Below are 14,112 nucleotides of genomic sequence, written 5' to 3'. Positions count from 1 at the left end.
TTTAAGTATGAAATTTATATTTAAAGTATGAATTTTATACTTATGCTACGAAATTCTAATTCTGCAATTTTAGTAAAATATTCAGAAGATATGCATTTGACATCCAAAAAATATGAAACTATTTGGATAGAATTCGTGACATCATAATTTAAAACTTTTATATTTAGAGTTTATTCATATTTGAAATTTATCTATAGTGAAACAAATAATTTGACAAGAAATTCGTAGTTTAAGTATAAAAATTATCTCTAATTAGTCTTTTATTGTATTAATTAAAGAGTGATTAGAGAGATTTGTATAGAAAAATATCTCTAATTAGTCACTTTCGTAAATATAATAACTTTTACTGATTTTTAACAACTTTCGTTATTTTTTTTACATTGGTAGAATTTATATATTTGACTATTATAATTTACAAGTAAATAAATTAGAGATAGTTTAAATAAATAAAAACTCCTTAAATAATATTTCAAAAATATAACTTAATCTAATATTACAAGTAAATTACAATATATACTTAAAAAACTGTGAATTATTGTTAGAATTCATACTTAATTACGAATTTCGTAACTATGAATTTTTCATTCCGCTGTAGATATATTTTCAATATGAAGAAACTCCAAATAAAAAAGTCTTAGATCATGTCTAGATTTTGTCTAATTGGTTTTATAATTTTTGGATTTCAAATGATTATTTTGTGAATAATTTTTCAAAATTGTGCAAGGCGGAAATTTCGTAGTTTAAGTATGAAATTTATACTTGTATGAATTTCATATTTAAACCACGAATTTCTTGTCAAATTCTTTGTTTCACTGTAGATAAATTTTAAATGCGAAGAAACTTCAAATACAAAAGTTCTAGATCAGTTGTGTACAGAATTATAATTCCGTAGTTTAAGTATGAAATTCATACTTTAAGTAGAAATTTCGTACTTAAACTACGAAATTTCAATTGTGCACAGTTTTGAAAAAATATTCACAAGGTTATTATTTGAAGTCCAAAAATTATAAAACCAATTGAATTAAATCTATGGCATCATGATCTAGAACTTTTTCATTCGGAGTTTCTTCAGACTCAAAATTTATCTATAGTGGAATGAAGAATTCATAGTTTAAGTACGAAATGCGTAGTTTAAGTATGAAATTTTGATAAAAATTAAGAATTCATAGTCTCTTAGTTTATTATTTAAAATGTAATTAGAGACTTGTATGAAAAAAAAAGAAAAGATTAAGAGATAAAAAAAGGAGCAGTAGAAGAAGAAGATGAAGAAGAATAAGAAAAAATGGCAGCAACATGAAGAAGATAAAGAAGAAGATGAAGAAGAAGATGAAGAAGAAGATGAGTACGAGTTATTTCTCTCTCTTATAGTATCTCGTCAACATTTAATGAGATACTAAATGATAGAAAATACAAAGTTGGAAGAAAAGTAAGAAAAAAACCTCAAGTGTAAGAAAAACTAAAAATGACCCTGGCCTATCAAATAAAAAACCAAGTAGGTTTTCGGTGCAAATAACCCTATTTAATATGATTATCATTTATTAATATTGATTTATAACAATTATTATAACTAATCAAAATTACCCTCTAAAAATGATTCATAATTGAGACTCAAATTGACAAAGATAATTAAATAAAATGAGTAAATTATATTAAAATAATTAAATATCAACTAATCTATTTAGCTAGCCCAAGGCCCAAAGCAATGGGTTGGGTAGTAACTAACCTAAAGGTTAGGCCTAAAGCCTAGACTAGCTAAAATTGCCACTTGGGCTCGGTCACAGCTTAACCCACAACAGATATGGGCTGGGCTGGGCCACAACCCAATCCACAACACTCATCAAAGAATTAGGTTATGCCGTAGCCCAACCCACAACAGAATTGGGCTGAGCTGCCTGCATCCCAACTCACTAAGGAAGTGGGTTGCTGCTTGTAACCCAACCCACCAAGGAATGGGGCTGGGTTGCAGCCCAACTCACCATAACTTGGGTTGGGTTGCCTACATCCTAAGTCTATACTGGGTGAGCCCGTGCCTAGCCCAGCCCAACTACACATCAGCCCTTTGCCAAAGTAAGACGAGGAGGAAGGAAATAGCTGTTGGTGAACACCATCGTCGGTAGTCGACCAACACATGCCTGCCCCCTCTTTCTCTCAGGTCGGGGGAGTGTGCATAGCACACGGGTGGCCGGCCAGGATGGTGGTCGGTGAGGGGAGAAGATTCCTCCATGGCTGGCGGCCATAGAGTTGGCCCACAACGTTGCTCGGGCTATGAGAGCCCCCAAAGAAGGTGTAGCTTCCTGAATGGCTAAGGGGAGGAGATGCCGGCTAAGGGGAGGAGATGCCAGCAATGATGATTGGAAATTGGTTTAAACATCGACGAGGGGAGGCTATCACATATAGCCTCCATCGGGGAACGGGATGATACAAAGGTTATCACCAGCAAGGGGGCAGTGAGGGGAAATATTTGGGACTCGTGCTGCGGGCCGAATTTTCGATGAAATTGAGAGGAAAGAAAAATGGGAGACAAAAATATTAAATACTTTATTAAACTCAAATTACTCATACTTAGTTAAAGAGGACGCTCCGATGATTCGTTCCATAGGGTTGGCGTCATCTGATGACTCTCCGGCGAGGCGGCAGAGCTCTCACAACACGGTGGCGACGTCGGTTAAAAAGATAAGAAAAACGAAAACTGAAGAGAAGGAAAGGGAGAAAGAGGGGGTAGTGGCACATGCCTTGCACGTGTGCGACCAGATTCTTTTTTTTGGTATGGGATGTTACATTAACTTTCTTTTCTTCTTCAATCTCTATTTAGCCATAAAAATGTTCTATCTCTGAAATCTAGTCAAGAAAATCTTCAATATGTAATTTATCATTAAAAGAAGCAGGATCTACTTTTATGCATAAATCTCAATTACGTTCTTGTGAACCATGATGTGTTCTCCCCTCTTCTTGGATTAAGAAAGAAATTTCTACTTCGTTGTTGCTAAAATTTTCATTCTAAATTAGACAACGAGGATGTGAGTTAGGCCTCATTAAAAAGGATTGTTGTGCCAATGGCTTAATGACACTTGACACGGGAGGTGCCAAAGGCATCCCTTGTGTCAGTCCGTGCTGAGGCGTGCTGATCCATGATGAGCTATCGCTCGTATCGAGCGATACGAGCACATCATTGGCACCTATTATGTGTAGAAAGCCCATTAACTCTCTTTGTGGCAACACCTTCTCAAATAGAGGGTAGGAGAAAGAGAAAAGGAGAAAGAGACAAGATCTAGGATATTTTCTTTAAATCCCATCAAAGTTATAATTTTCTTTTTTTTTTAAATATTTCCTTTATTCTACACTTTAGAAACCAATTTGGGTGTACAATACTACAAATCGTAGGTTTAGTTTAATTTTACTAGATCTATTATTTGTAAGAGTCATTTTATATAGATATGATATTTTGGTGCTAAATCTATGGAAAATATTGTTCAAAATGTAGGAATCAAAGGGAAAATTTGGTTTCTCCCAAATTTTGCTCCAAATTTGAAAAATTCAAAATTAATGTCAGATTTATTCAAAATCGGTTAAAATTGGTAACTCTATATGACTTTTTGATTCTCCCCGTCATTTTACTTTCAACTATGTATTTACTCTATTAATTACTGAACAATTGCCAATTAGTGAATATGTTCTATTATATTATGGAGTCATAGTAGGAAAAATTAGGGATATACCTTGAACAATAGATCCTTGGTAGTAGAAAATTTCTCTCCTAGGTACGTCTTGTCTGTCAAGTATCATCATTTTGGCATCTTATTCTCTTGAACTACTAAAATTGAAGTCCATATATTCATCTTTGATTCTATATATACTCCGTAATTCTACCTTAGTTTTCAAATCTAACCTAGAGTAATTAGTGAGAGAGATATCATCTGCAAATAACATACAGGAGGGAACCTTTTCTTGAAGATCTTTACTTAAATCATCCATAATCACTTAAAACAAATAAGGACTTAATGCTGAACCTTGATGCAGGATTTTGGCCTGTTATTACTGTTATCTTTATATGATTCACATTCTCATGTAATAGTTCTTAACTAAGCAGTGTGGTTCATTTTCTTTTCTTTCTGGCATTTGCTCTCTAATATGTCTGTCTAAATTTATCTTTCCGTTTTCTTTCTTTCTGATCTCTTGAGTCTTCAGGAGGGCATTAAATGCACTCGTCGAAAGGAGCTTGTCGCTGTTCTTTTTTCTGCATATAAAAATGGAAAATGGTACTTAAATCTTTTGCTTGCTATCATAGTGAAGTCACAATTCACAACACCAAAGTAGATTTACCTATTTGGAAATTGCAGCCAGCTGCTACCAAAGATTACTCTGGAACGGACAGGAACCTGTGTAAGAATTTCTTCCACAAGTGATGAAGTTCTGTGGCGTATCCAGGTGGACTGAGGATGTCCCTTTAAAAAAGATTTATCCTTGTTCTTCAGTATCATTTTGCTGTTATGTGTATTTATCGGCTTCTATGGTAATACATGTCCTCTTCTTGGATTATTTATTATTCCTATATATTTTCGCAGAGACTCTTTTTCCTGAATGGTGAACAAGATCTCTCTTCCTTTTTGTTAGTCGATCTTGGACTGATGAAGTTTCCAGATTACATGTGCCATGTTTCTCATCAGATTTTTCAGCGTAGAAGTGATTTCCTTGAATATGAGGAGGTAAAAACTTTTACATACTTGGTAAAATTTTCATTGTCAATCTTACTCATTATGTTGCTATTGCAACAGGCTATTCAAGTGGCACAAATAATGGATGAATCTCTAGATGATAACAATATGGAAATGGTGTCAAGATGTATCTCTTTATCTGATACTCGCATGGGCACTATTTCTATTGAACAAGCTCCTTTGACTTCTGAATCTCGTCCTACATTCTTTTCAGTTTTTTCGGCTGCATGGGTCTACTCAAAAGTGCTTACTGTGGGTGTTTCTGTCTATGAACGTGAACATAGGTAAGCTGATCCTTCTAATCATTAGTATATTGAGTTATTGATACAACCACAAGATCAAGAGATTAGGAAATCTTGGTGATAGCTAGGAAGCTCTCTAAGTATAAAGACCAAGCGCGCTCTAAATACAAGGAACAAATTGTTGTTGGGCTTGTAAGACTAGGTGATTATGAATGTAAAACCCAAGTTGTTTCCCTCTACATTGTCCAAATGTTTTTTTTTTTCCTCTCAATTCTGATAATATAAAATTTGGTGAGGGAACTCTCTTAATCTCCATCAGTCTTAATAATTCAATCCTCCTAGGAACCTGATCAAAGGCAGCCCCAGATTCCATACAGCTTGTTGATGTTGAATAAGCTTGGCTATTAATTGATACATGTCGCTTCCTTTCAAGCAATAAATATGGAAATTATCCACAGATTTATTATGGACCATATTTAGTTGAGCTATGCACTATATTACCATTTTATTCCATGCTAAGGGCATTGAGTACTCTGACACAAAATACAGTTCAGAAACTTTGTCTATTTTACTAAACCAAGGATAGAATCATAGGATCACCCTCATATGTATAGAGAAAATTAATGACTCATTTCTAATGCATAATTTAAAAAATGTATACTAAATTCCCATCGCCTTTTAAAACCAAGATTCTTTTGGATTATTTCACTTGATTGAATAATAAGACTTTGATGTGAACCGGGTCGTATTGAGTCACATTATGGGGACATTGGGCTCGATGAATCAAGGTCTAGTTATCTTAATTATTTTGCTTATGTGGTTTAGTCGGTGTCTTAGTATGTTAGAATTTTATTTAATTAGCCAAATCTAACTGTGCAATTTTAGAAAAATATTTACAAGATGTTCGTTAGATACCAGAATATTAGGAAACCACTTGGAACAGCTCGGTGACCTCATGATTTACAACTTTCATATTTAAAGTTTCTTCAAATTCGAAATCTATCCATGGTGACATGAAGGGCTAATTCAAAAAAGATAAGGAAGGCTAGTTTAGTTAAGTTTGTTTAGGACTCTTTTGATTTAATCTCTATAAATAAGACCTTATGGCTTGTATCTTAGGAAAGCATGAATGAATCGAATTGAATGAATTGGCTTTGCCGCAAGACTCTTCTCCCTTGACTCCCTCTCATGCGACCTTGTTCTTCATCGCCGAGTCTCGTCCTCAACTGTGGTTAACACCATCGTTGCCTTTCCCTTACGTTCGATTGTTCCCTCTCGACTTTAAGAGTACGGTTCACTTCTCCCTTTTCATTTAGCTTTATGCTTTATCTCACTACCGCTGCTATCTTCCACATTTCGTAACTGTAATCGTAGTCACAACTCCATTATCTATCTTCCACGCCCATCTTGCCACCTCTTGACCTTTGGTTAGTGTTTCGATGATATCTCTTGATCTACTTATTTGTCACGACCCGAAATGGGAATCATGACCGGCTATGCATCTCAATATGCTTGAGATACACGAAGCTTTATTAATACTCTCTACGTGTACGATAGCAAAATAAATAAATAAAATGAGGATCTGCTTTATTAAATTTAAAACTAATTGCAATAAACGTAAGATAATATTAATGTTTTTGAGTCTCTAAATGAAATAAATAAAAGTTCTAATCTAAAGCATAAAATCCAAAAGAGCGGAAAAGTAAATAGGTGAATCCTAAGTAGAGGTGGAGTCCAGGTACATCTCACTCAGTCGCCCCACTGACTATTACATTAGATAGATAAATAAATACAAAAAAAAAGAATCCATGAGCCAACAACTATATCTCAGTGAGTGGAATCCACTCGAAAACCAAATAAATTTTAAATCATAATAATGCTGAATAAAATTGAACTAAAAGCAAAATATCCATAACAATATGCAATAGGCATGCTCTTTAAATAATAACAATGATAACAATAGAGAGAGTTACAACTTGTAACCTTGCACAGTTTCAACATATTAACATCTTTTCAATATTCATACTGTCATGTCTCAATGGGTCTAAACCCTGTGGATCCACATCAACTAGAAGTCACATCGAGATGACGCTCGGGACTTTTCTTCATAGCTGATCCGGTCATCAGATGGTATCACCATGTGATCAATACACTCTGTCTTTTCTTCTAACCGTTAAGAGAAGTTAGAGTCACCTAGGAAATTTTCTCATTCATCCTAGACTGTTTCCTAATCCCACCAGAGTCACATAAGAAAGTCACCGCAGTGATCTGATTTAGGACTTTCCCCTGGACTTCCAAATAGACTTGAGTCACTACGGAAAATCGCAAACGATTTATACCGGGACTGTTTTCTAAGTCGTACTAATACTAGTCTCATTTTTCTTTTCACAAATTTCAATATTTGCACGAAGTATGGTGATGCACTGAGTATAATGATTAAATGCACACAGAAAATATAACAATTAAATTTTTGCATGTACGGATGAAATATAAAGATTTGCATACAGAAATTGTAACAATTAAATTTTTGCATGTAAGGGTAAAATAAATAATTTGCACACAGAATATTTATATAGTCTGACAAAGGTTCGAAATATAATAAAATAAATATGTGAGTGAACCCACTCATCTGGGTCTAGGCAAGACAACTGAAATCTCAAATATCTAGCTCACGTACTAAAAATCACCACCTTAAATAATAAATAATAATAAAAATTTTAATTTGAATAATATCAATATTTTTAAAATTTAAAAACTAAAAAGAACTAAAATGGGTTTAATTACCCATTGTATTAGGCTGGGCTAATGCTGGCGCAGCCCAATTCAAAAAGAACTAATCGGGCTGGGCTAAGGCCCAGTTAAAAAGAAACTAATCGGGCTGGGCCAAGGCCCAGCCAAAAAGGAAATGGATTGGGCTACGGTTTGGTCGGCAGCCCATCCAATTTAATTGGTTCGGGTGGGGTCTGTGGATCCGAAATCCAAACCCGAATTCAAAAGAAAAAGGGGTTGGCTCGGGTTAACCAACCCCCATTTTTGTTTTTTCTCTCTTCTCGCGTCCGACGCGAGGGAGGGAAGGATCGAGAGAGAGTGGCCGCCGGTGACTTTGTCGGCAGCTGGTCATGACTGGCTCCCTCTCTCTTTTGCTCTTCGTCGTCCTCACGAGGTGGAGGAGAACTCACCACCGACGGCCGACGTCGATTGGAGCCACGAGGGCTCCCTAGAAGACATCACCGACACCGGGCTTGGAGCACGAAGCTTTCGGTGACGATGCGGTTGCGACCCGAAGCCGCCGGTTGGCCTGATTCGTCGGTAAAACTGAAATCCCAAATTAGGTATATTCGATTTACCCTATTAAACTTTAATTAAAATTTATGGGTGGGAGAGGGCTTACCAACAAGTCGTATGGTGGTCTTTGATTGCTTCGGCGGCGCTCCGACGGCGCTCCGGCGATCCAATTCTAGAGCGATGACTCCATCGGTGAGAACAAATAAGAAAACGAAGGAGGGGAAGAAGAAAAGAGAGAAGGGGGGGCTGAGATGGTTAAGAGAGAGAGAGAGAGAGGGGATTAGGGTTTTTAATTTATAGATTAAGGAAAAATCTTGATCTAATCCGATCCGGATTAGGCGCGATTTTGCCCTGCGGCTCGTCGTGTGCCGGAGAGGGAGAGGGGAGGTGCACGTGCAGCCTCCTCTCTCAACCGCTAAATTTTTATTTTTTTATTTTTTTTCTGATTCTGACAACTTATTCGATCAGCTTGATTCTGGTTGCATTAGATCCTTGACTTCCATAGGGACAACCTATTAGAATTTTAGATCTTTTAGATAGTTAGGTCGGTCAGAATTGATCTTCAAAATTACATGCTTAATTCTGTTCGAAACTTGATTTGAATTGGGTCAAGTTGGTTTCGTATCAAATTGGTATTAGAGCCAACATTTCTCAGACCGTCATAACTACAACTAGAGCAAGGGCAGCGAAGCAAGTGGAGCAAACATCTCAAGCAATGGAGCAAGCCATGGAGATGGACCACACGACACCATCAAGAACGCCATCTCTTCCACATCTACGAGATCCTATGGATAGCCGATCTACTGCAAGCCATAACTACCATGATGCAAATGATGGCAACAATTTAAGCAACTCTCACGGATATGAATCGTCGCCTTCCTGGACACACGCCAGAGCCTACCACCCTCGGGATGACCACCAAGGCGGCACGCCGATGAGAACAAGCGTGGCCACTGAACTAGATCAAACAGTAGCAACGGGGGTTGAACCCGCACCGAAGGCACCTCCACCACATGACGAAGAACCATCGAGGCATACATCACCATCAAAGGAGCCCTTGTTGTCCACATCGATAGTTAGGAATCTTGAAACGGTCATTGATCACCACCAACCGCCACTTAACCAGTCAATTGAGGACATTGAAGATTTGAAAGATTTTGAGGATCTGATACTTTGATGTTTTGATCCTATGGTCATGGTTGCCTACCAGGGTCTTTTTAGATCTGATCAGTTGATTCCTTTGACCTTCGACATGCCAAAGCCTCAACAAGCCAACCCGCATGCATGGCTTAGGCCAAACCCGAGTCCACATTGGATTGCAGGTAAGTCTTGTTCTAGCACTGGACTAAGTGGTCAAGCACCAACTAGCGGGTTGCATTAGGCTACACTTGGCCGAATCATGGCTTCCTCCATAAGTTTTGTGCTCATGGACTTATCTCGAGTGTTGGAGGAAATAATTCGACAACCACGAAAGGTTTGGAAACCACCATGGACACCTTGAGGACAAGGTGGCTGAAAGCGTGGTGGATTGATGTGAACCGGATCAGATCAGATTACATCATGGGGACATTGGGCTTCATAAATCGAATTTAGTTATCTTAATTATTCTTCTTATATAGTTTACTTAGAGTCTTAGTATGTTAGAATTTTATTTAATTAGCTAAATTCAGTTCTATACAGTTTTGGAAAGATATTCGTTAGATATCAGAATATTATAAAACCACTTGGAACAGCTCGACGACCTCATGATCTACAATTTTCGTATTTAAAGTTTCTCCAGATTCAAAATCTATTTACGGCGAAACGAAGGGCTAATTCGAGAAGGATAAGAAAAACTAGTTTAGTTAAGTTTGTTTAGGACTCTTTTGATTTAATCTTTATAAATAAGGCCTTATGGCTTGTATCTTAGGAAGGCATGAATGAATCGAATTGAATAAATTGGCTTTACCGCAAGATTTTTACCCCTCAACTCCTCCCTTTTATGTGAACACGTTCTTCACCGTCGATCTCGTCCTCAACCGCGATTAACATCGCCGCCGCCTTTCCCTTACGTCTGATCGCTCCTTCTCGGCCCTGAGAGTATAGTCCACTTCTTCCTCTTCATCTAACTTTATGCTTTATCTCATTACTGCTGCCATCTTTCATCTTCCATAACCCTAACCCTAGCCACAACTCCATTATCTACCTTCCACATTCATCTCGCCACCTCTTGACCTTTGGTCAGTATTTCGATCATATCTCTTGATCTACTCATTTAATCGGTTTGCTTTTGGTTGCGTTAGGATCCATGGATCTCAAAATCGGCCGATCCTGAGTTGGATCGGTCGATACGGATTGAGATCAGCTATAATTGATCCCTGTCAGATCGGTTTCGGCCAGTATCGGTCGAAACTCAGCCGTATCGGCTGAAAACAATAATATCGGCTGAAATTAATTTTTTAAAGTTCATACATGAAAAATTTTTATTTCTTATTTTTCTATTATTTTTTATAAATTTTTAGAAATGTTTATGCATTTTAAATAATATTTAGAATTTTATGTAATTAAACATAGTCCAATCGATACGAGTGGCCGATACATATCATTTTTTCTAACGGCCGATCCCAATCCTGATACTGAGTTTCGGAACTTTGGTTAGATCCCTGACTTCCAGAGGGATAACTTGTTAGAATTTTAGGTCTTTTGGACGGTTAGATCAGTCGAAATTGATCTTCAAAGTTACGTAACTTAATTCTGTACAGAACCTGATTCAAATCGGGTTTAGTTAGTTTATATCAACTTTGGAGAATGAGTACTTTTGAAATTTATTCCAACCCAAATGTTCCAGCCAATATGTATGGAAATTCAAATAGATGTGCTTACACTGAAGCATTATTGATATTTTGTTGTGTACACAAATGGAAATTAAAAAACCTATAAGCAAGAATTGTCATACCAATCTTGGCTTAGCAAGGTATTATTGTTGGCACATGCTGTGCCTAGCCAATGTGTCATTGGCACACTGATTAGTCTTTGATAGGAATGAAGGTCTGAACACTTCATTTCTAGTTATTTATTGACAAAGGCAATGCCGTGCAGTTACTTGAGAGGCAAAGATGCAGCAGCGCATGAAGGCTCTCAGGAATCAATGTTCAAATGATCCCACTTGGCATTCGAACTCCTGAACTTGAGAGCAAAATGGCCTCTGAATGTGTTCGAATGGTCGTCCTAGCATTCGAACGCCCTTTTGGGCCGTTTGAACATCCAACAGATGCAAGTTGATTTAATTTCTTGTTTGATAAGGTTTTGTCTTATTTTCTTTCATTAAGTGATTGTTCCGGTAGAAGGACTATTGGTTGTTTTGCTTGGACTTGATAGGCAATAAGTAATTTCTTCTTCTTTCTCTTTTCTCTCAAGTCTAGCTACGGGGCTAGGGTTTGTAATCTCTTTCACCATTATTCTTTATTATTGCTTGAAGAGGCTTCGTCTTTGGGGCTAAATTAAAATCCTTCAACAAGAGATGTTAGTGTAATATATATAATTAAATTCTAATCTCCAAATGTTCTCCAATTTTTTTAGGATCCTCTTGTTGAGGCAAATAATTTGGGAAAACTGAAATTTTCTTTGGATTTCTAACATTTGAAATATAATCTATATAGATCAAACACCAAAATACGAGGTATTAAAAATGATGCAAGAGACCCCAAATTAGGTTTGTTTGAAATTATATATGATCAATTCTTAATGGCACACTTTGGCATGAGTGGCCATGGAGTATCGAGATACTCTTCATGTATTGATGCTGATAATTCATCGGCACCATGACTAAGTAGGCATTGCCAGTGGACCTTGTTAACCCACTTTTTGATGTGACACAATCTATCATATCAAAATTTCAATCATAGCTTAGTTGTTATTGAACATGCTTAGATCTCTACCATGAATACAAGTCCAGATATGATTTATACACCATGAAGCCAACCTAGCTTCTGGGATTTCATCAGGTGCTCATCTTGGGTCTGATATATTAAACTAGAGAAGATGGGGAAGTCCAAAAACTTGTATCTCCAAAAAAACGTTCCTTTACAAGAGAAGAAAGCTTAATATATAGCTAGCTATAGTAACAAACTCAAACTAACCCAGCTGTAATAACAAACTCAAACTAACTCTGTTACTCCCCCTCAAGATGGAGTTTGTACTATGTATGTCATAAACAGCCATTTTGCGTAACAATGGAAACAACAAAGAGGCTGGTAAAGCTTTTGTAAAAACGTCAGCAAGTTGATGAGTAGTTTGAATTGGCAAGAGCTTGAGAAAACCTTCAATAAGCTTGTCTCGAACAAAGTGAATCAATTTCGATGTGCTTTGTTTTCTTATGAAAAATAGGATTAGAAGCGATGTGGATAGCAGCTTGATTATCGCAAAAGAGAAGGATTGGATCAGACGAGACAACCTGAAAATCGCGAAGGAGTTGTTGAAGCCAAATAAGTTCACTATTAGTAGATGCCAATGCACGATACTCTGCTTCAGCTAAAGAGCGTGAAACAGTAATGTGTTTCTTTGCTTTCCAAGAGACTAAAGAATCTCTAAGAAAAACACAAAAACCAGTTGCTGATTTGCGTGTGTCGAGGCAAGCTGTCCAGTCAGCATCAGCAAAGGCACGGAGCTGAAAAGAAGAAGATGTGGGAAAAAGCAATCCTTGGTCAAGAGTTGCTTTCAAGTATTGAAGAAGGTGAAGAGCAGCAGCAAGATGAGGTTGCCTAGGCTGAGAAACAAATTGACTGAGTTTATGGACAGTGAAGGAGATGTTAGGTCTGGAGTGGTGAGATAAAGAAGTTGGCCCACAAGCCTTCTATACAAAGAAGCATCTTCTAAGAGATCACCTTCAAAAGAGTTTAGTTTAGCCTTGGGATCCATCGGCAGTGAGGTAGGTTTAGAAGCTAGAAAACCAGTGTCTTCCAAGTAATTGAAGAGTATAGTACTGTAGTGAGAGAAAAATCCCTTGAGTAGATTGAGCTATTTCTAGACCAAAAAAGTATTTAAGCTTGCCAAGGTCTTTTAAGTTTGAATTAAGTGTTCAAAAAAACTTTAAGAGAACCAATAGCTTGAGGGTCTGCACCAGTAATGATAATATCATCAACGTAAACAAGCAAGGCAATGAAAGAAGATCTAGACCCTTTAGTGAACAATAAGTAATCAGACTTGGCCTTGCTGAAAACCATGTTGAATAAGGGCTTGAGAAAACTTGGAAAACCATTGCCGAGAAGCTTGTTTCAAGCCATAGATGGATTTATGTAATTTGCAAACTGATTTCTCCCCGTCTTAGAGAACCAGGTTTAGAACAACCAAGAGGCAAAACCATATAAATTTTCTCAAAAAGATCTCCATGCAAAAATGCATTATTAACAAGAAGTTGGACCAAAGGCCAATTAGAATTTGATACAATAGCCAAAAGGACTTTAATAGTGACGAGTTTGGCAACAGGAGAAAAAGTTTCAACGAAATCCAAGCCTTCTTGTTGTGTGTACCCTTTGGCAACAAGACGTGTCTTATGGCGCTCTATACTGCCATCAGATCTATATTTGATTTTATAGATCCATTTGCAACTTATAGAATGCTTGCCATGAGGTAATGAAGTGACTGACCAAGTGTTATTAGCTTCCATAGCAGCTAATTTAGAAGACATAGCATCTCTCCATTGCACTGCTTGATGATAAAATTGAGGCTCAAAATTTGTTGAGACATTTAAAATGTAAAAATAGTGAGAGGAAGAGAGTTTGTCATAGGAGAGATAATTGCTTAAAGGGTATGAAGTAGAAGAAGAACGGATAGGAGAATGAGTTAAGAGATTGCAATGAAAATCTCTTAAATAGGTTGGTGGCCGTGGCACACGA

General features: G+C 37.0%; 1 protein-coding gene across 3 annotated transcripts in view; it reads left to right on the top strand.

Annotated features, from left to right (window-relative positions):
• The window catches only part of LOC140770962 (fanconi-associated nuclease 1 homolog), a 60,533-nt gene that overhangs the window by 20,120 nt on the left and 26,301 nt on the right, over positions 1–14,112 (top strand). For 2 of the 3 annotated variants that reach the window (XM_073114217.1, XM_073112687.1), the window contains 4 exons: positions 4,186–4,256; positions 4,338–4,425; positions 4,563–4,703; positions 4,773–4,996. In XM_073114217.1, coding sequence (XP_072970318.1) covers positions 4,186–4,256; positions 4,338–4,425; positions 4,563–4,703; positions 4,773–4,996 — 524 coding nt within the window. The remainder of the gene's footprint in view (positions 1–4,185; positions 4,257–4,337; positions 4,426–4,562; positions 4,704–4,772; positions 4,997–14,112) is intronic. The other variant, XM_073113447.1, reaches the window with a different exon arrangement.

Source organism: Typha angustifolia, chromosome 1, assembly GCF_048772165.1.
Source record: "Typha angustifolia cultivar Huaian chromosome 1, ASM4877216v1, whole genome shotgun sequence".
Taxonomy (NCBI): Eukaryota; Viridiplantae; Streptophyta; class Magnoliopsida; order Poales; family Typhaceae; genus Typha; species Typha angustifolia.
Note: the sequence above shows the minus strand (reverse complement) of the source record. Positions and strands in the feature narration are given on the sequence as shown.